This window comes from Alosa sapidissima, chromosome 12 (assembly GCF_018492685.1).
Source record: "Alosa sapidissima isolate fAloSap1 chromosome 12, fAloSap1.pri, whole genome shotgun sequence".
Taxonomy (NCBI): Eukaryota; Metazoa; Chordata; class Actinopteri; order Clupeiformes; family Clupeidae; genus Alosa; species Alosa sapidissima.
The window spans coordinates 10,223,258-10,242,942 of record NC_055968.1 but is presented as its reverse complement, the minus strand read 5'-3'; the positions used below and the strand labels follow the sequence as shown (position 1 = coordinate 10,242,942).

At 44.8% G+C, this 19,685-nt stretch overlaps 1 protein-coding gene across 3 annotated transcripts in view; it reads left to right on the top strand.

Moving 5' to 3' along the window:
* LOC121678352 (vitellogenin-like) overlaps positions 1–19,685 on the top strand; it is a 69,220-nt gene that overhangs the window by 6,001 nt on the left and 43,534 nt on the right. For 2 of the 3 annotated variants that reach the window (XM_042057816.1, XM_042057819.1), the window contains 19 exons: positions 86–171; positions 658–782; positions 879–980; positions 1,113–1,232; positions 1,448–1,634; positions 1,771–1,864; positions 1,956–2,141; positions 2,247–2,391; positions 5,177–5,393; positions 5,478–5,758; positions 5,947–5,985; positions 6,086–6,148; positions 6,243–6,449; positions 6,557–6,699; positions 6,807–6,945; positions 7,096–7,222; positions 7,374–7,557; positions 7,655–7,749; positions 7,844–7,938. In XM_042057816.1, the coding sequence (XP_041913750.1) occupies positions 86–171; positions 658–782; positions 879–980; positions 1,113–1,232; positions 1,448–1,634; positions 1,771–1,864; positions 1,956–2,141; positions 2,247–2,391; positions 5,177–5,393; positions 5,478–5,758; positions 5,947–5,985; positions 6,086–6,148; positions 6,243–6,449; positions 6,557–6,699; positions 6,807–6,945; positions 7,096–7,222; positions 7,374–7,557; positions 7,655–7,749; positions 7,844–7,938 (2,635 nt within the window). The remainder of the gene's footprint in view (positions 1–85; positions 172–657; positions 783–878; positions 981–1,112; positions 1,233–1,447; positions 1,635–1,770; positions 1,865–1,955; positions 2,142–2,246; positions 2,392–5,176; positions 5,394–5,477; positions 5,759–5,946; positions 5,986–6,085; positions 6,149–6,242; positions 6,450–6,556; positions 6,700–6,806; positions 6,946–7,095; positions 7,223–7,373; positions 7,558–7,654; positions 7,750–7,843; positions 7,939–19,685) is intronic. The other variant, XM_042057817.1, reaches the window with a different exon arrangement.

The following is a 19,685-nucleotide window of genomic DNA, read 5'->3' as shown; positions in this document are numbered from 1 at the left end:
AGTTATCGCTTGAGTTGTCAGTAAGTCTATATGTATCATAAATTAGTGCGGCTGCTAACCGATGTTTGTACATATTGGTTCTTAGTGGTGCTGCCAGTAATGTTGCCATGAAGATCCTGAGCTCCAAGCTGGACAGACTGAACTATCGCTACAGCAAAGCCATCCACATTGGTATCTACAGAAGCAGAGTTGTATAAAGTATTCAAAACCTACACTTGAGTAGAAGTACAGATATTTGATCAGAAAATGACTTAAGTAAAAGTCTTAAAGTATCTATTATTTACGGTATGACAAGTAGTAAATGCTTTCAAGGCCAGTTGGGGTGACAATGCTATGCTTTTAAAGAAAAAGAAAGCAGTCAGAACTGGATAGGCTACTAAGTTCATGCAGCACCTTAAAACTTGGTGCCTACACGTCACTATGTCTTCAAAGCCTGTTTTCATTTGCACATTATTTTAGCCTACCTTTTACTTAATGCTGCTAATGAAAATGTAGTGGAGTAAAAGTAGGAAGAAAAACAAAAACTCAAGTAACATTCAGATACTCCCCATTCATACTTAAGTACAAGTAGCTGTACTTGGTTACTTTACATCTCTGTACAGAAGTATGAGCTACTTTTCCGATGCTAAAATGTCACTGTTTATTGCTCATCCACAGATCTTCTGACGCCTGGTGCTACTGGTAGTGCTTACATCATCAACGATGGTGCCACCATTCTGCCCACAGCTGTTGTGGCTAAAGTCCGTGCCTATCTTGCTGGAACTGCAGCTGATGTTCTTGAGGTTAGGAGAAATCGAAAAGTTCTCTAGCTTGCCATAAAATAATGTTTTTGTATTTGTTTTTTCATTAACATCAGTCATCTGATGAATTTCCCTCAGGTTGGTGTGAGGACCGAAGGGATCCAGGAAGCCATCATGAAGTCCCCAGCTCTGGCTGAGAAAACTGACAGGTTGACCAAGATGAAACAAGTCTTGAGGGCTGTAAGTAGCAATACTCTTTCAGTAGTAATCATCTGTAAGTAGTAATACACTTTATGCTGGTAATTACACTGAAACTAGTCTTCCCCTTTCATGTATATCTAATACTATATATATTCCCATGTCTGCACACAGCTGAAAAAATGGAGAGTTCTTCCCCAGAGCCAGCCTTTGGCCTCTATGTACGTCAAGTTCATGGGACAAGAAATTGCATTCGCCAACATTGATAAAGACTTAGTTAACAAGGCAATTGAGGTATGTTTAATATGTAAATCAGTGTCTTTAAGCGTGCACGCTTTCTGACAGTATTGTAGCTTTTAACCTGTTAAACTCAATTAGATTGAATTATTTTGATATTATATAACATTTATATACATTATGATATGTCTAATATCTGAATAGAGCTTGTGAGGCCAGATTTCTAATTTCTCCAGATTATAATTGTTTTTTCACTGGGATTACCTATCCAGCTTGCCATTAGTCCTGCTGCCAAGACCATGCTGAAGGACTCCCTGAAGGCACTGCAGACTGGCATTACCGCTCAGGCCGCTAAACCTCTTCTGGCTGCTGAGATACGCCGCATCTTCCCCACTGCTGTTGGTGTGCCAATGGAGCTCAGTCTCTACTCTGCTGCTGTTGCCGCTGCTTCCATTAAACGTAAGATTTCTGTATCAGGAGTTTTTTTTATAGAAAGGATTGGTTTTTATCAAAAAGGCAACATTTGAATGTTACCATTACCGTCATTGTGTGGATAAAAATAGCGCCAGATGATCAATTTTATGTGTCCTCTTAGTTCAAGCAGTCATGAACCCACCTCTTTCTGAACCTCTCAGTGCTGCTGAGCTGTTGAAAGCAAACATTAAGTTAGAAGCCGAGACTACTCCAAGGTACCAGTATAAGAGGACAATATGTCACATTGTTCCCGCGGTGAACATTCAAACAGTGGTGAAATAAGGAGTTTTTCTTTCCTTTCCGTAGCATCTCCATGCACACCTTTGCTGTGATGGGAGTCAACGCTGCCTTCTTTCAGGCTGCTGTCATGGCCAGAGCCAAGACTGTCACTGTGCTGCCTGCTAAGCTTTCTGCAAGAGCGGATGTTCCAAAACTGAACTTTAAGATTGAGGCTCTCCCTGTTGAGACACCCGAGCACATTGCTAAAATCCGGTAATGATACTTAAAGATCTGTGACTGCAGAAAATATGACAAGATCATCCTGATTATGGTTATAACTATAATAACACAATATTATGTTTAACATTTTTCTGGCAGCTTTGAGACCCTTGCCATCTCCAGAAACATTGAAGACCTCACAAATGAGAGAATCACACCCATAGTCCCTGTAATTGTTGCAACTGAGCAGCTGTCCAAGGAAAGGTTTACCTCCCGGCTGTCAGCCTCACTTGCTAGTAGCATGGTAAGATAAACACAAGTAGTTGTGATTCGTCTCATGCAGTTGTCTCAATACAGTTGTTCTAGGAGTGAGTTGTGTTGCAGGGGAAATTTCACAGAAAATCTATTGGTTTTAGAACCGATTGAAAATAGGTTTGCACATAGTGCTTAAACTGATGTACAAGTCAAGTCAAGTCAAGTCGGCTTTTATTGTCAATTTCTTTACATGCACTGGTCATACAAAGAATTGAAATTTCGTTTCTTACTTTCCCATGCAGACATAGACATGCTTTAAATACAGACATAGACATACTATGGACATAGCCATAGACAATAAACATTAAATTAAAGTGCAAGACTGAAATATAGAACATGTATGTATCAAAATAGAAATATAGGACATATATTAAAAAAAAATAGAGGTAGTTGTGTTGTATATTTCTATAGTCTTAACAGTTACATGAAGTAACTGGGGGGGGGGGGGGGTTTGGTAGACAGGATCCTAGTTTCCTAGGTTCCTGGTTGGCTGGTGGGTGGGGGGGGCTGTCAGTGATGGGAGAGTGGGTAGAGTGTTCAGCATCCTGATTGCTTGGTGGATGAAGCTACTTGCCAGTCTGGTGGTGCGGGAGCGGAGGCTCCTGTACCGCTTTCCAGAGGGCAGGAGGCTGAACAGTTCGTGTGCAGGGTGGGTTGTATCCTTGACAATCATTAGTGCTTTGCGGGTGAGGCGGGTGGTGTAAATGTCCTGCAGGGAGGGGAGTGGTGCTCCAATGATCCTCTTAGCTGTGTTAACAGTGCGCTGGAGGGTCTTCCTGTTCTGATCTGTGCAGCTTCCGCCCCACACTGTGATGCTGCTGGAGACGATGCTCTCGATGGTCCCTCTGTAGAATGTAGTCATGACAGGAGGCGTGGCACTTGCCTTCTTCAATTTGCGCAAGAAGTAGAGGCGCTGCTGGGCTTTCTTCGCCAGTGATGCTGTGTTGGTGGTCCAGGAGAGGTCGTCGCTGATGTGCACCCCCAGAAATTTTGTGCTGCTCACTCTCTCCACAGCATCTCCGTCGATGGACAGTGGTGGCAGTTGTTTGTGGCCTCTCTGAAAGTTGACAACAATCTCCTTGGTCTTGCTGACATTTAGCAGGAGGTTGTTGTCTTTGCACCATTTAGCCAGCAGGTCTACTTCTTCTCTGTAGTGAGCCTCATCGCCCTTAGTGATGAGGCCCACCAGTGTTGTGTCGTCCGCAAACTTCACCAGATGGTTGGAGCTGTGAGTAGTTGTACAGTCATGTGTTAGCAGTGTGAAGAGCAGGGGGCTGAGCACACACCCTTGAGGGGCCCCCGTGCTCAGGGTCAGAGTGCTTGAGGTGTTGTTCCCGACACGTACTGCTTGTGGTCTCTGCAACAGGAAATCCAGCAGCCAGTTGCAGAGGGAGGTACTGAATCCTAGCTTGTCCAGTTTGCTGATGAGTTGTTGTGGTATTATGGTATTGAATGCTGAACTGAAGTCTATGAACAGCATTCTCACATATGAGTCTTTATTGTCTAAGTGGGTGAGGGCTGGATGGAGGGCAGAGCAGATTGCATCCTCTGTGGATCGTTTGGCTCGGTATGCAAACTGGAAGGGGTCCAGGGTGGGGGGTAGGGTGGCTTTGATGTGTGACATGACTAGCCGTTCGAAGCACTTCATGATTATGGGCGTGAGTGCTACAGGACGGTAGTCATTGAAGCATGATGGTGATGATTTCTTTGGCACGGGTATGATGGTGGCAGTTTTGAAAAGTGATGGGATGATTGCTTGCTCCAGAGAGGTGTTGAAAATGTCTGTAAGAACATCCTTCAGCTCTTCTGCACAGTCCTTCAACACTCGTCCTGGTATGTTGTCTGGGCCTGCTGCTTTGCGTGGGTTAATGGTGGCTAGTGTCCTCTTCACGCTGGCAGAGGACAGGTACAGGGGTTGGTCGTGGGGGGGAGGTGGGGTTTTCTGTGGGTGAGTGTCATTTTGTGCTTCAAAACGGGCGAAAAAACTGTTCAGGTCATTTAGCAGAGAGGTGTTGTTCTCACAGCTCCGTGGCGCAGGCTTGTAGTCAGTGATGGCCTGTATGCCCTGCCATAGGCTCTGTGCATCTCTGCTGTCTTTGAAGTGTGTTGTTATTTTGTCTGTGTAATCCTTTTTTGCCTTCCTGATGCCCTGGGACAGGTTAGCCCTCGCTGTTCTTAGGCCAGCTACATCTCCAGCTCTGAAGGCTTTGTCTCTGGCCCTCAGCAGTCTGTGGACGTCTCCTGTCAGCCATGGCTTCTGGTTGGCCCGAGTGGTGATGTGTTTTATTTCTGTAACATCATCGATGCATTTGGTGATGTAGGAGGTCACAGTGTCTGTGTATTCCTCAATGTCAATGTGGTTGTTGTGGGTGGCAGCTGTTTTGAAGATATCCCAGTCTGTTGTTTCAAAGCAGTCCTGAAGTTGTGAGACGGCCCCCTCCGGCCACATTCTCACCTCCTTCAGAACCGGTTTGGTGACTTTTGCTCTTTGTCTGTATCGGGGCATTAGTAGGATGCTAATGTGGTCTGATTGCCCGATATGGGGGAGGGGTTTGGCTTTGTAGGCTTCTTTCTGTGGGGTGTAAACAAGGTCCAGGGTGTTTTGTCCTCTTGTTGGGAAGTTTACATGTACAATAATTGTATGAGTAACATTGGTAAATTAGAAATATTAGCAAAGTATTCAATGGCACCCCTGAATTGGCATCAGCACACCCAGAAACCCTGGTCTTACATACCTTATTTTGATCACACCCATGTCTGCTCTTTTCTTCCAGGCCCGATCCTCTGAGGCGATTTATTCTGATCTGTCATCTGAAGTTGCTCCTCAGCTGAGAGCAGGTACACCAATCCAGAAGACCACCTGCATTCCAGCCCCTCTCCTGGGAATAAAGGGATGCTTTGAGCTCACCTTGAGCAATGCCGCTTTCAACAAGAACGCACCCCTGATCAACATGATTGGACAGCATGCAGTCAATGTTGCAGTGAGACCCGGTAAGTTAGAATCCTTTTAGTGTCTAATGTTCCCATTGCATATCCCTTTCAGTTATCTTCATACTTGGCTGTCTTTTCCCCTAGCTGATGGCCCAGCCATTGAGAGACTAGAAGTCGAGGTCCAGATCGGACCCAAAGCCGCAGACAAGCTCCTGAAAGACCTGCCCACACTGCAAGACGTTCCTGAGGGCAAGAACATATTGCTGAAGCTGAGGAAAATTTTGGAAACTGGCATGAGAAACAGCTCCTCCAGCTCCAGCAGCTCCTCCAGCAGACTGAGCTCCTCCAGCCGCGCCAGCCTCAAGTCCTCCAGCTCCATGTCCTCCAGCAGCTCCAGCGCCCGCTCCGTCAGGCGCTCATCCCAGGTGAGCTGGCACACAGAATGAGTCTGCAATTTCCAGAGACATGGTATTATGTGATAGTCTAGAGATTGGATCAGCCACTTTCCAGATTATGATCCCAGGGATAACTGAACTTGGATAGATGGCATCATTGAATAAGTTAATGTCAAACTAGTAAATTAAAATAAACATTTTAAATATGTCCTTTCCAGGAACCAATGCACAAGTTCACCAAGAACCACATCCACCTGGTAATGACCATATAAGTTTTTTGACAATTATTTTTGCATCCTTTTCCTCTTGTATGCCATGTATTAAATTATGTTAATGCTTTATGTTTCTGTCCAAAAGCACAGAACCAGCACTGATGTGAGCAGAAGTAGTGCATCCAGCTTTGAGGCCATTTACAAGCAGGTAAAAACTATTATTAACATACATCAAATTTGTAGTATAATCAAAAATTAAGAGAATGGGATGCACAATTTAACTACAAATGTACAATCACTAGAATGAGTTCCTTGGAAACGCCATCGCTCCTGTTGGGGCAGTCATCTTCCGCGCTGTGAGAGCTGACCAGAAGCTGCTGGGATACCAGGCTGCTGCCTATCTTGACAAGACCAACTTCAGACTGCAGACCATCATCTCTGCTCTGGCTGAGACTGACAAGTGGAGGATCTGTGCCGACAGCATTGTGCTTAGCAAGCACAAAGTCATGGTGTGACACTAACATCAGACTTTCTCTAATCTTCCTCTTCATCACCATGACATTAACACTTGACTTTCTTAATGTAACAAATATATCCTTAAAATGTCTGTCATCAGGCTAAGATTGCTTGGGGAGCAGACTGCCAGGAATATGCCACCATTTTGAAGGCTGAGACTGGAGTAGTTGGCTTAAGTCCTGCTGCCCATCTCGAAATGGAATGGGTGAAACTCCCTGCCAGTGTTTTTGTCATTGCAAAGAGGTAGTCTGTCTAAAACACACTGCATTCTGTATTTTGTCTCTGAAATATAGGAAAGCTAGATGTGTTTCCCATGGTTCTTAACAGTCTTCTATTCCGTGTCCACCAAGTGTGGCTGAATACATCCCCCAGGCCGCCTTTTTGGGTGGAATCTCAGTAGCCAATGAGAAGAACACTGACAAAGACGTTGAACTGACCATTTCTGTCCCCACTGCGAAGACCCTGAATATCATTCTGAAGACACCCAAGGTAGATTGTTTTCTCTGACCTTATAACAATTAAGGGTTTAGTCAGTTTCCAACACCTCAGGTGAATGGTTGTTGGTTTTTGAGTTTGGGTGAAATAGTAGATTTCATATGGTTTCAATTGCTGTTTCTCTTGTGGTTTATTCTGCTGTAGATGACCCTGTCCAAGGCTGTGCCTTTGCCCATTGCCCTGCCACTCGCAAAAGAATATGTTGACCGCCTATTTCCAGAGGAAGATATAACTGAACATTTCAAAAACCTTATTGCTGAAGGCACCTCTGGTAGCTGAAAGAAATTATTTTATTATTATTTTTGTTTATTATTATTATTATTATTATTATGACAAACACTGTTCAAGATGTTGAAACAGATTAATTTCTGGTACTGTCAGTATTCTCAAAATTTTAATTCCCCCCCCCCCCCCCCCCCCAGCTCAGTGTAGCATGATCCGTGACACACTGACCACATTCAACAACAGGAAGTACAAGAATGAGATGCCACTCTCCTGCTACCAAGTGCTGGCTCAGGACTGCACTCCAGAGCTTAAGTTCATTGTTCTCATGAAGAAAGATCAGATCTCTGAACAGAAGGACCTCAGTGTGAAGGTGTCTGACATGTAAGTCTTGTATCAGTACCACTGTACTACACCTCAACAACAATTCTGTTTCTGTCTCTACTTTATGTCTTTTTGATTATATTTAATACTCCCACAGCGATATTGACCTGTACACCATGGGCAATAACATGCTTGTAAAGGTTAATGGATTAGAGGTTCCACTCTCCAACCTTCCCTACCAACATCCAACAGGTCCATCTTAAATCCCTTAATACCATGGAAATACTTATCAATGGATCCGTATGAATATATTGGGTTGATTATTTTTGTTCCTGTATTTCTGTAGAATCCATCCTAATTAAACAGAGAGGTGAGGGTCTGTCCCTTTATGCTCCAAGCCTGGGTCTGCAGGAGGTTTACCTTGGCAAGGACATATGGAAGGTAAGTACAAAATCACATGGATGTGCTGCTATGGATGCCCCTATATTTTTTTTTTGGACTTTTCTAATTTTATTACAGACAAGATATGAAGTTTAACAGTTCGATATAATTGCAACCCCCCAAAAAGTGTCTAGAGAGGGACAGGACCAGTACATATGAATTAGGGAGGCATCCACACTTTTACACTTATCACATATTGGAGAAACATTTGGATATATTTTAGAAAGTTTTACTTTAGACAGATTAACACGGTGCACAACCTTAAACTGTATAAGGGAGTGACGTGCACACATAGAAGAGCCATGCACCTGCTTAAGAATAGAATCCCAGACATTATCTGGAAAGCATAGAACCAGGTCCTGCTCCCATGCAGCCAGGACAACAGTCAAAGATGGGGAGGTCACACCTGATATTAATTTATATAACGCTGAAATAGCTCCCTTCTTAAATGGGTCAAGACTGAGAAAGTCATCTAAAGGATTGACAGGCATAGATGGGAAGTTGGGTACCTGTGCACAAAATTCCTCACCTGTAGAAATCTGAAAAAAGTTGTATTTGGCAAGACATACTTTCCTAACAACTGCTCAAAAGAGGCAAATGTCTTCTCCATAAACGGGTCTTGAAAACAGCGGAGCCCTAAGTCATGCCATGCCATGAATGTCTTATCCTGCATTGATGGAGCAAAGAGATGATTTAACACTATGGGGCTTAGAAGAGAGAATTTCTGAAGACCAAATCTTCTTCAGTCTTCTTGAACTGAGCCCACACTCTAAGAGAGTGGTCCACAACTGGGTTATTTGTAGGTGTACGTCCAATCCCAGGAAGAGCAGCACCCAAATATGCTGACAGAGAGGTCTGCTTGCAAGCACTGCTTTCCATGAGAACCCAGGATAGACAAGTCAAGGCTGAGATGGTAACGCCACCAATATAACATGCATTGTATGTTGGCCGCCCAGTAGTAGTATTTAAAATTAGAAAGAGCCATGCCACCCTGGTCTTTTGGTCTTTGAAGAAAGGCTTTATGAAGTCTAGGCTGTTTACCATTCCAAATGAATGATGAAATTATAGAATCCAAAGATTTGAAAAATGATAAGGGAAGAAAGATAGGTATGCATTGGAACAGATACAAGTACTTGGGAAGAATGGTCATTTTGATTGAGTTGATACATCCAATGAGAGTCATGTTCAGAGGGGACCATTTTGAGAGGTCCTGTTTAGTTTGTTCTAGTAGTTTGGCAAAATTAGCCTTGAAGAGGTGGTTGTAAGAGCGGGTAACGTTGACCCCTAGGTAAAATTACTCTTAGCAATCCTAAAAGGTACCATTAAGTGCAGTTGTAACGCTTCATGACTAATAGGGAAAAGTTCGCTCTTGTGCAAGTTCAATTTATATCCAGAGAACTGGCTAAATTTGTCAAGCAAGGACAAAGCAGCAGGTAATGACACATTTGGATTAGAAATATAAAGCAAGAGATCATCAGCAAATAAAGAGACCCTGTGCTCACTCCCCCCCGCACTACACCTGTAATTTGGTTGGATTCGCAGAGTGCAATTGCTAATGGTTCTATAGCAAGGGCAAAGAGTAGAGGACTGAGAGGACAATCCTGACGGGTGCCACGATGTAGAGTAAACGGAGTGGAGTATTGGCTATTGGTTAGGAGTGATGCAGAGGGTGAGCTGTACAACAGCCTTATCCAGGAAATAAAGACGGGGCCAAAACCAAATTTCTCTAAAACAGTAAACAGGTAATCCCATTCTACCCTGTCAAAAGCTTTTTCTGCATCCATAGAGACAATACATTCTGAAACAGATTTTGAAGGAGAATATAAAAAAAATTGAATAGACGACGTATATTAAAAAATGATTGTTGATTTCTAATAAACCCTGTTTGGTCAGGAGATATTACAGTGGGGAGGACTCCCTCAAGTCTTTTGGCCAACACCTTTGCTAAAATCTTGACATCATTATTTAACAGTGAGATGGGTCTGTATGAAGCACATTCCATTGGGTCCTTCCCACTTTTGGCCAACAGGGAGATACAGGCCTGAGCCATTGTTGGTGGTAGAGTCCCTTTTTCAAGGGAATCAGCAAGAACCAGTGTGAGATGACCAGAGAGCTGAGCAGAGAATCTCCTATAAAACTCAACTGGAAACCCATCTGGACCGGGAGACTTCCCTGATTGCATAGAGAATATAGCCGATACAATCTCCTGTTGTGTAATGGGTTGTTCAAGATGTGTCATTAAGTCTGAAGATATGGTAGGAATTTTTAAATCACCAAGGAAAGCCTCCATTTCGTTCATATTCACTGTAGAGTCGGATGCATACAATTTACTATAGAACTCTCTAAATTTGGAATTGATCATATTTGGGTCAGAGGTTATTCCTCTATCTTCGAGTCGCAAAGCACTGATACTCTGTTTGGCTCTTGCCCCTCTTAATTGGCTGGCAAGAAGTTTGCCTGTCTTCTCCCCATGTTCATAATAATCACTGTGACTCCTCTGCAAAAGATGTACGGTTTCTTGAGTGGCAAGGAAGTCAAATTCAGTTTTCAGTTTTAAGCGTTCCCTGTACAGCTCTGTCATTGGGGCGGTTGTGTACTAGCTGTCTATATCTTTAATTTGCTTTATAAGGTGTGTTTGTTGATGTTCGTTGATACGAATTTTTTCTCTGTTAGCTGCAAAGGAAATTATCTGTCCCCTGAGAAAGGCCTTAAGGGCTTCCCAGATAGTTGCATTAGAGACCTTGGGAGTTTTATTGATGGTCATAAAATAACTGATCTGTTCAGATATGAAGTCAACAAAATCATCGGACGCTAATAGGCTTGAGTTTACCGCCAGTTTCTTCTTAGTTTGGCTACACAATTGAATGATAGATCCAGTGTCACTGGAGCATGATCAGAAATAACAATACTCTGGTATGCACAAGAGCGAACCTTTGACATCATGCTACTTTCTATTAAGAAATAGTCAATTCTTGAATATGAGTGATGGACATGTAAAAAAAAAGAGTATTCTCTCTCAGTCGGATGCAAAAAACGCCATGGATCATCTATGTTGTACTCTGGGAGGAAGTTGCGGATAAAGGAAGCAGACCTACTCCCTACACTGGGTCTAGTAGAAGAGTGATCCATGACAGGATCTAAACAACAGTTAAAGTCTCCTCCAATAATGAGAGGGTGAGAGTTCAGACCAGGAAGCATGCCCAGGACATGTTGGAAAAATTTGACATTGTCTATATTGGGGGCATAAATATTTGCAAAAGTAACAAAAGTATTAAATAGTCTACCTGAGACAATTATGTACCTGCCATTTTTGTCTGCTATAACTTGGTTGGGGACAACGACACGGCCCTATCAATTAGAATAGCCACCCCTCTTGCCTTCACCTGAAAAGAAGAGCTGCCCCACCCAACTTTTGTGGATACGAGAATGGTCACTGTGTCGCAAGTGGGTCTCCTGCAGGAAAGCCACACCGGCCTTTAACTGCCTGAGATGAGAAAGGACCCTGTTTCTCTTCACTGGATGGTTCAAACCCTTTACATTCCAACTTACAAATCTAAGATTGCAACTCATTATAGTTCTTATCAAGGAAATAAGAGCAGCGGTGAGTGCACTGTACCCACCAGCCGCATAGTGATTGGCAACTATCAATCTGATCAACAAAGTAGCTAAGTATCACAAGGCACCCATAAAAAGAAGAGTCAGTAAAATTGAGGTCAGTAAAAATAAGGTCAGCAAAATAATTCCCCTCCTTCTCCAAAAACATAACATCCCCCCAAAAAACACCCTTGTTATCTCCCTGTAACCCTCTCACTAACCAAACAAAAACCCCTAAAGCTACTGATACATACAGCAGCAAGCTACCAAAGACAGTCCTTTGTCCACCTAAACTCATTCCCAATACCTCGATTCAAGCCTCAATTCCCCACACAAATAAGATTAAACCTTTCAAAATGTTGAGTACAGTGTGGGAAATTATATAATGGAGAATAATTATACAAAACAAAACAAAGTGAAAAAAGTAAAAAAAAAAAAAAAGGAGGAGCCAGGAAAAGCTCTTCCAAGAAAAAACATGCACTAGTAAGAACAAGTAACATGACAGTCATTACAAAGGCTGAAAGATTTGCCTTGAAACTACGACAAGGGTGGGTTAGGTCCCTATGAAAACTATTTGAGAACATTGCATGTTTCTACCACAAGGTGGCAATAATAGAACATGAAATGCAAGCAGAAGCTAACCAACAGCTAGATCAAAGATTCTAGCTTTATCAACGTCTCTGGCTAGCTAGATCTAACACAAGCTAACAGAAGCTAACTGACAGCTAAACAGATTTTTGCAAATATAAATATTAGCAATGGCTAGTCTGCTTGAAGGATTTGACAGACTACCCTTGTATACAAACTGCTCACAGTAAAACTCAATAAGCCTGAATCACAATTCAATAAGCATAATATTCCGTACATCACAAGCATATTACACAAGGGCACTATCTAAAACAAATTAGGAGGGAATTTGCCGCTCCAGATACTGCTTAGCCTCCTTCACCGATTTTAACCATTGCTTCTCACCATTTGGCAGTAAAATGCGAAGATGCGCTGGATAGAGGAGAGATGGTTTAAGTCCTCTGTTGTAAAGGGTAGACATGACATCTCGATACTCCACTCGTTTTGTTTGGCTCATTCAGCATTATACCGTACAGTAAAAAAAACGTACATCAGTGGTTCTCAGGTGTAGGGACCAGGCATGGACGGATTATGAACTTTTGGGCCCCTGGGCCCAGATGTATTAAGGGCTCCCCACTAATTGTCGCATATGTGGAAGGGGGGTTTGGGGGTACTCCCCCAGAATTTTTTTAATTTGTTTAATGTGATTTCCTGTATTGTGGTGCATTTTGGGGATGGGCAATACTAAATTCAATCAGATTCATAGCCTACATCCTGATGTGTTGATCAATGTGTTGTGTGTGTTGAGGCAATGATTCCATGCAAAGGCTTGGGCTTCAGGGGCCCCCTGACACCTTGGGCCCCTGGGCCTGGGCCTGGGCCTGGGCCCGGAAGGCCCATGCAATAATCCAGAGACCAGGGTCCCAGAGTTTAATTAACATTGGTATCAAAGGGATCTAGCCTACTACTAGGACTATGGGCGTTGGAGGCATTCTGAAAGTGGGTGGGACATTTCAGCGGGGGGTATGGGGGTCCTCCCCCAGACATTTTTGGACTAGATGCAATTTCCTGAATTCTGGTACATTTTAACAGGTTATTTAGATACTTCTATATAACAAAATAAAGCCAGCCGACGAAAATAATAAAAAAAAAGTAAATCATGCATAATTAAAAAAAAAACTCAATATATAGGCTACTTGGCTATTCAATAAGGTTTCCATTACAGCACTGCGGATGTTCAATGAACGCATGAAAGCGGATGGTTTGTTTGAAATCCCAACACTCTTTCAACTACATGGAACGTAATAGAGATTTAAGTGCCCATCAGTCCCAACATTTAACAATATAATCAAACAGTCCAAAACTAAACCGAAAATGTCATGCTTTTGAAGGCCTACCAGTATGCCGCTCCAAGAATCGCATGTCTCAAAATAAAACTCGCATAAGAAATAAAGGGCTGTCTCGAATACAATCCTGCCCCTAAAGGCCTGTATTTGTCTTAAGACCCCGGCCATAATTTGAGGATTTACAGTATCTAAGTAGACAAACTGGCTTCAGATATCCAACAGAGTGAATATGAGATTGTGCACTCTTAGCTGTGGTTAGTGACGTGATTGTTAATGGGGAGTTTTACATAGCCTAGCGTAAACCTATAGGTTATTATTTATTTGGCTTATAAGCAGGGCTCCGAACCGGTTCAAGGAACGAAAACGAAAACCGAAAACGAACGGAATTTTACGGAATTTTACGAGGAGCGGAAACGGAAACGAAAACAAAATGGTCTTCAACTGTTCTGGAACAGAAACGTTATTCTGAAATCCACAAAACCGGTTAATAACGTTTTTTTTTCGTTCTCTATATATTTTATAAAATTTCACAAAAGCATATCCTATGTCAGGGAGACTATTTCCGGTTGTGCGAAAAACATGCCCGCATCTACACTGTTAATGTGAGCTAACAAGCCGCTATGTAGCCAACTACTGTAGGCGAACAGCCTAATAATTTGATTTCTGCAGTTTGAAAAAAAAAAAAAACGAATAAATGGACCTTTGGTCCAAATGTGTATATTTTGTCTTGCTGTTGTAATGTAACCTATCCGTCTGCCACTTCGGATCTTAGGCCAGCTCGTAGCGTAGGCTACTGAAACTGATTTGGAAATTGTTTGTAGCCTATGCGTAATAGCCTATTTTGCCTGTCCACGCCTTGTCATTTTAAAGTCGGGATTTGAAATGTTTGCGCAATTATAGCCTATTCTATGTAGAAGAGTTAAACGGGAAATTTGAGATAGGCCTTGTCAGCAACAGACAGGTTTGTTTATAAACAGGGTCGGAATTATAGCGCAAGCCTTTGAAGATCTCCATATGGATAAAACTTAGGCTACAACCAGGTAAGGAGTTTAGCACGTATCCAGAAATATTTTTGATAAGAAATTATTTATAGGCATAGGTTAGGCCTATAGTAAGTCTGTAGGCTATGGGATGGATAGCCCATCTGAATGTTTTTGGATGCCGCCTGTGATTTATTATTTTTGGGCATAGCTACGGCATAGGCTAAATCAAGGGGAAATAATGAGTATGTCTATTCTAAGGTAAAGTCCACAAAAATAGACTTGATAGGCCCGCCAAACACTGCCGGAACTTTAAGAACGAACGATATTTTGCGTTCCGAACCGGTTCAGGACCGATATGTTGGTGGCGGAACGCATGCAAGAACGAAAACGTTAAACATAGGCCTACCTGAACCGTTCGGAACGGAACGTTTGAAAAATAATTTCGTTTTCAAGCCCTGCTTATAAGGCTTTTTTCCTTATCAAAAGTGAGGGGGACGACTGATCTCTTAAACACTGCGGGGGATTTGGCGCTTGTCACTGTGTGTGTGACAGAAGCGGAATGGGATAATGCATGTAACAAAAAGTAAAGCTTACGAGCGATTTACGCGCAAATGGGAGAATCCAATGAAAATGACAATGAAGCACTAAACAGATGCTGAAAACAGCACTGGTATTTCGCACGGCAAAAGTGGGGGGGTCCAAACTAACAATTTTAAAAAGTGGGTGGCTGTTTTGTAAGAATTGAAGAAATGTTTGTATATTTTAACTTTTAAATGCATCAATCAGGTAGCCTAGAAATCTAGACGCACCCTAGCGGCGGCAAATGAATTTGCTCAGCCTGTACGTCTAGTGGCAAACCATAGGGATTTCTATTGGCTGACGCCGTGGACGTCATCCAATCACAGCGCTCTATTTTGTTAGAGAGTCTTAAGGCGGGCTTAACAGGATGACGACAGTCCTGCGACGGTGAACAACAAGGAAGGTGGCTATGGCGAACGAAGAACGGTTGTTTGAATCGGCGTTGGCGTCAACTTTGGAGGAGTTGGGCTTGTGCTTTTCTTTGAAAGTTGAGCAACACAATGCACTTAAGTCATTCCTTTCGAAGAAGGATGTATTTGCCGTTTTGCCGACCGTATACGGATATGGTCGTAGCGCTGGCCTATTGCATGCCTAGGCAGTTTGAAAGACAATTCTCTGCCCGCCCCTTGGATTAAGCGAGGTGAATGGTTCGATTCCAGACTATACATTTCAATGATATAGGATGGCCCGCCAGGCTATCAATCAGGTGCACTTTCAAAATAAAGTCAGAGGTCAGACTTGCTTATTTTTATGAAAATATTTGTGCTGTAGCCTAAGCTTTTTTGCACTTCAGAATTATAACCATGCACACACAAGTGGGATAGTTATGATGATATTGCAATAAGTTCACAACCACAAAAACATATGCTACATTTCACAGTTCAGAAATGTTCAAAAATGTGTGTACATTTCAGCACTCCATGAAATTATGCAGAAGTGGTCATCTGTGTTATTCAGCTGGTTTATTTAAGATAATATATTGGTCATTGTAATGGCCATAGCCTATAGCCTACATACTATTCCTTTTTCAGGATGTACCCATATCTGCATGATGTGAATGTTTGCATGTGGCTTATGTCAGGCTTTATATCAATATTTGTGTCTCGTTATTTGATTTTCTTCATATTTTTGCATTAATGTCACTATAATGTGAATATAAATATATTCATGTATCTGTAATGGGATTGGCTGGAACCTAAGAACCATGATAGTGGGATAATCTATAGCTGACCAATTTACAAAAATGTATGTAGGCCTACTGACAAATAGTTTACATTAGAATACATTATAATTTCGCCCCAATGAGGCTATGTAGAAATGTGTTGCAATTTCAAAACCGGATTACTCAGGAACCACGGCATGCTTTATATCCTCGTATTCGGTACGGTTTGCTGTTTATTTTGATATTGGGTTTGCCACGTGTTGTGTGAAGGGTTAGTGAAATATTAAACCGAGAGTAATAGGTGTGCACTGTGTGCAAAATGCAAATATGATTAGCCTAAATTGCACGTTGGTTCAATGTTAATTTTCTCGTGAACCATTTATCACAGCAACTTGGCGCTAATATCATTGGAAAGCTTAGATTCCACACGTTCACATGATGTGTGATATCATATGTATAGGTTTAGTTTAGTTGAACCTCATCTGCCAGGTATTTGACCCATGAGGTACAACATAAAGAAAGACTATACCAGCTAACACATACATGACAAGGTAAACGCAATTACTCTCACTAAAACCAACATCAACATTACACACACACACATACACTGCACAGCATTATGGGAGTTCAGTCATGAACCAGCTAGGCTCAGTTCACTACACAGCCCCCCGAGGCTTAGTCTATGTCCCTTTGACTCAAGTCTTACCCTACGTCAGTCCATGAGCCTGGCTGGGACGCGACGCTGGTGTTGTGGGCGCCCCGCTGTCGCGGCAGTGACTTCCGGGGACGGCTGCACGGTGACCGGTGTTAGAGCCACAGCTCCATTGTCACCAAGGTCCACAGAATCAGTGTCCAAGTCTCCACGACCCTCAGCTGAGGCCAGGGGTCGATACGGGGCCAGTCGATCACGGTGGAGAGCCACAACTCTCCGACGCTTAATCAGTCTCACACGATAGACCACGTCAGACAGCTTCTCTAAGACATCGCACGGCCCGACCCACTGGCTTGTGAGTTTCGGGGAAATGCCTTTCTTTCTCTCCGGGCATTACACCCAAACTTTATCGCCGGTTTGGAACTCTTGGCCGCGACAGCGCGTATCGTAAGCTCGCTTTTGACGTATTCCAGCTTCACTCATAGCCTGCCTGGCCGACTCGTGTTTCAGTCTTTCGAGTAGCTGCTTGTAGTATTCCAGCCCTGGCTTACCTCCAATCTCCGCTTCCGGATGCAAACTGAACACCAAGTCCACCGGCGTGCGTAGCACTCGCCCGAACATCAGAGCTGCCGGTGTGCATTTCGTTGACTCTTGCACCGCTGTGCGATATGCCCAGAGCACCAGGGGCAAGTGTAAGTCCCAGTCCTTTTGTCGGCGGTCGGCCAATATGGCCAGCTGCACTGCTAGCGTTCGATTAAACCGTTCCACTAGCCCATCGCTTTGTGGATGCAGAGGTGTCGATCTCGTTTTCCGGATGCCCATGCGCTGGCAAACCTCAGCAAACACCTCCGCCTCGAAATTCCGCCCTTGGTCGCTGTGGAGCTCTTCCGGTGCCCCGAACCGGCAGAACATCTCAGTGACCAGTCTGTCCGCTGTCGTCTGGGCGCTCTGATCTGGCACTGCATACGCCTCCGGCCACTTGAAATAGTGAAATAGTCCATAGCTATGAGCACGTAGCGATTTCCCCGTTCTGTGACCGGCAGTGGGCCCATGATATCGACGGCTACCCGCTCCATGGGAGCCCCGACTGCGTATTGCTGCAGCGGAGCGTGTGAGCGTCGTGTGGGGCCCTTCGCTGTGCAGGCGTCACAGCAGTGAACATGCAATTCAACGTCCAGCCTGCATCCCGGCCAATAGAAGTGGCTTCTCAGCTGACGAAGAGTTTTTGCAGTGCCGAAATGAGCCGCCCCCACTGCCCCATGTACCTGTTCCAGTACACGGGCTCGTAATCCAGCAGGAACCAGCAACTGGAAAATGTCAGATTGTCTATCGGGAGCTCGCCAGTGTCTATACAAGAGTCCTTGACGTGCTACTATTCCCGGCCACTGTGAATAAATCGCTTTGGTCTCTGGATCGAGTGCTGATACGTCAGTCCATGGTGGTCGCTGACCGGCTTCGATCCATGACCACACTCGGCCGAGTGTGGCGTCCTCCGATTGCGCCTTCCGGATCTCCTCCCTTGACATCACGTCCACCGGCGACTGCGCGTCCATGGCCCCAGCTGCCGCTCTGCAGTGCTGCGTTGTGGCGTTGGGCTGCGGTGCGCTGTCTCCAGTCTCTCGATCACTGTAGCTGGTAGCGGAAGGCGGCGAGACGACCTCGGGGTGCTGCTGGCGAGCGTTGACTCTCTCGCTGGCGTGAAGCTGGCGAGCATTGAAAACTGCGACTCTCTCTGCCAGCGGTGATGCAGCCTGTAGCTGACGAGCGGGCTCTGGTTGAACCGTGGCCAGGCTCCTCTCCTCCCTCCGGTGGCAGTGCTGGCGCTGGTCTGCTGCACACGGACGCCTGGACAGGGCGTCCACGTTGCCGTGAAGGCGACCCGCCCGGTGTCGAATCTCCATGTCGTAGTTCTGGAGCGCCTCCAGCCAGCGAGCCAGCTGGCCCTCTGGTTCTTTGAAGTTCAGCAGCCAGGTGAGCGATGCATGGTCCGTTCTGTGGGTCATGCAGTAATTCTTCTCCGCTCGGTCCAGTGAGCGGCTGAAGTATGCGACCACCTGCTAGCCCTGCTCGCCTGATTGAGAGAGAACGGCGCCGACGCCCACGTCGCTGGCGTCGGTGTCCAGGATGAACTGCAGTTGAGGGTCAGGGAAAGCGAGCACTAGGGCCTCACATAGCGCCCTCCGCAGCCGCTGGAATGCCACGTCGCACTCTCGCGTCCACTCGAAGAGCTGGCCTTTGTGCGTCAATCGATGCAGCGGGCAGGCGACTGTAGCAAAGTCCCGGATGAAACGCCGGAAATATGATGCCAGGCCCAGGAAGCTCCGCAGCTCAGCACCATCGCGCGGAACAGGCCAACATCTCACTGTCTCCACCTTAGCTGGGTCGGTGGCCACTCCGGCGGCCCCCACGACATGGCCCAGGAACCCGGTTTGCCTCCAGAACAGGTGGCACTTTTTCGGGTGCAGTTTGAGCCCAGCACCCTGTATGGCGTCGAACACCTTCTCCAGATGTCCTATGGCACCGGTGAAGTCTGTTGCATGACACAGGATGTCGTCCAGGTAAACCACGCAGCATGTTCGTGGAATGCCCGCCAGGACACGCTCCATCAGCCGCTCAAAGTTCGCTGGCCCGTTGCATAGGCTGAACGGAAGTACCCGGAACTGCCACAGCCCTTGCCCGATGGTAAACGCTGTCTTCAGCCGAGCTTCCGGGGCTAGCTCAATCTGCCAGTAGCCACTGCGTAAGTCCAGTGAGCTAAACCAGCAGGAGCCGGCAATGCTGTCCAGCGCATCGTCAATGCGGGGGAGTGGGTAGGAGTCTTTCCGGGTTACCTGGTTGAGGCGCCTGTAGTCAAGAACCGCCAC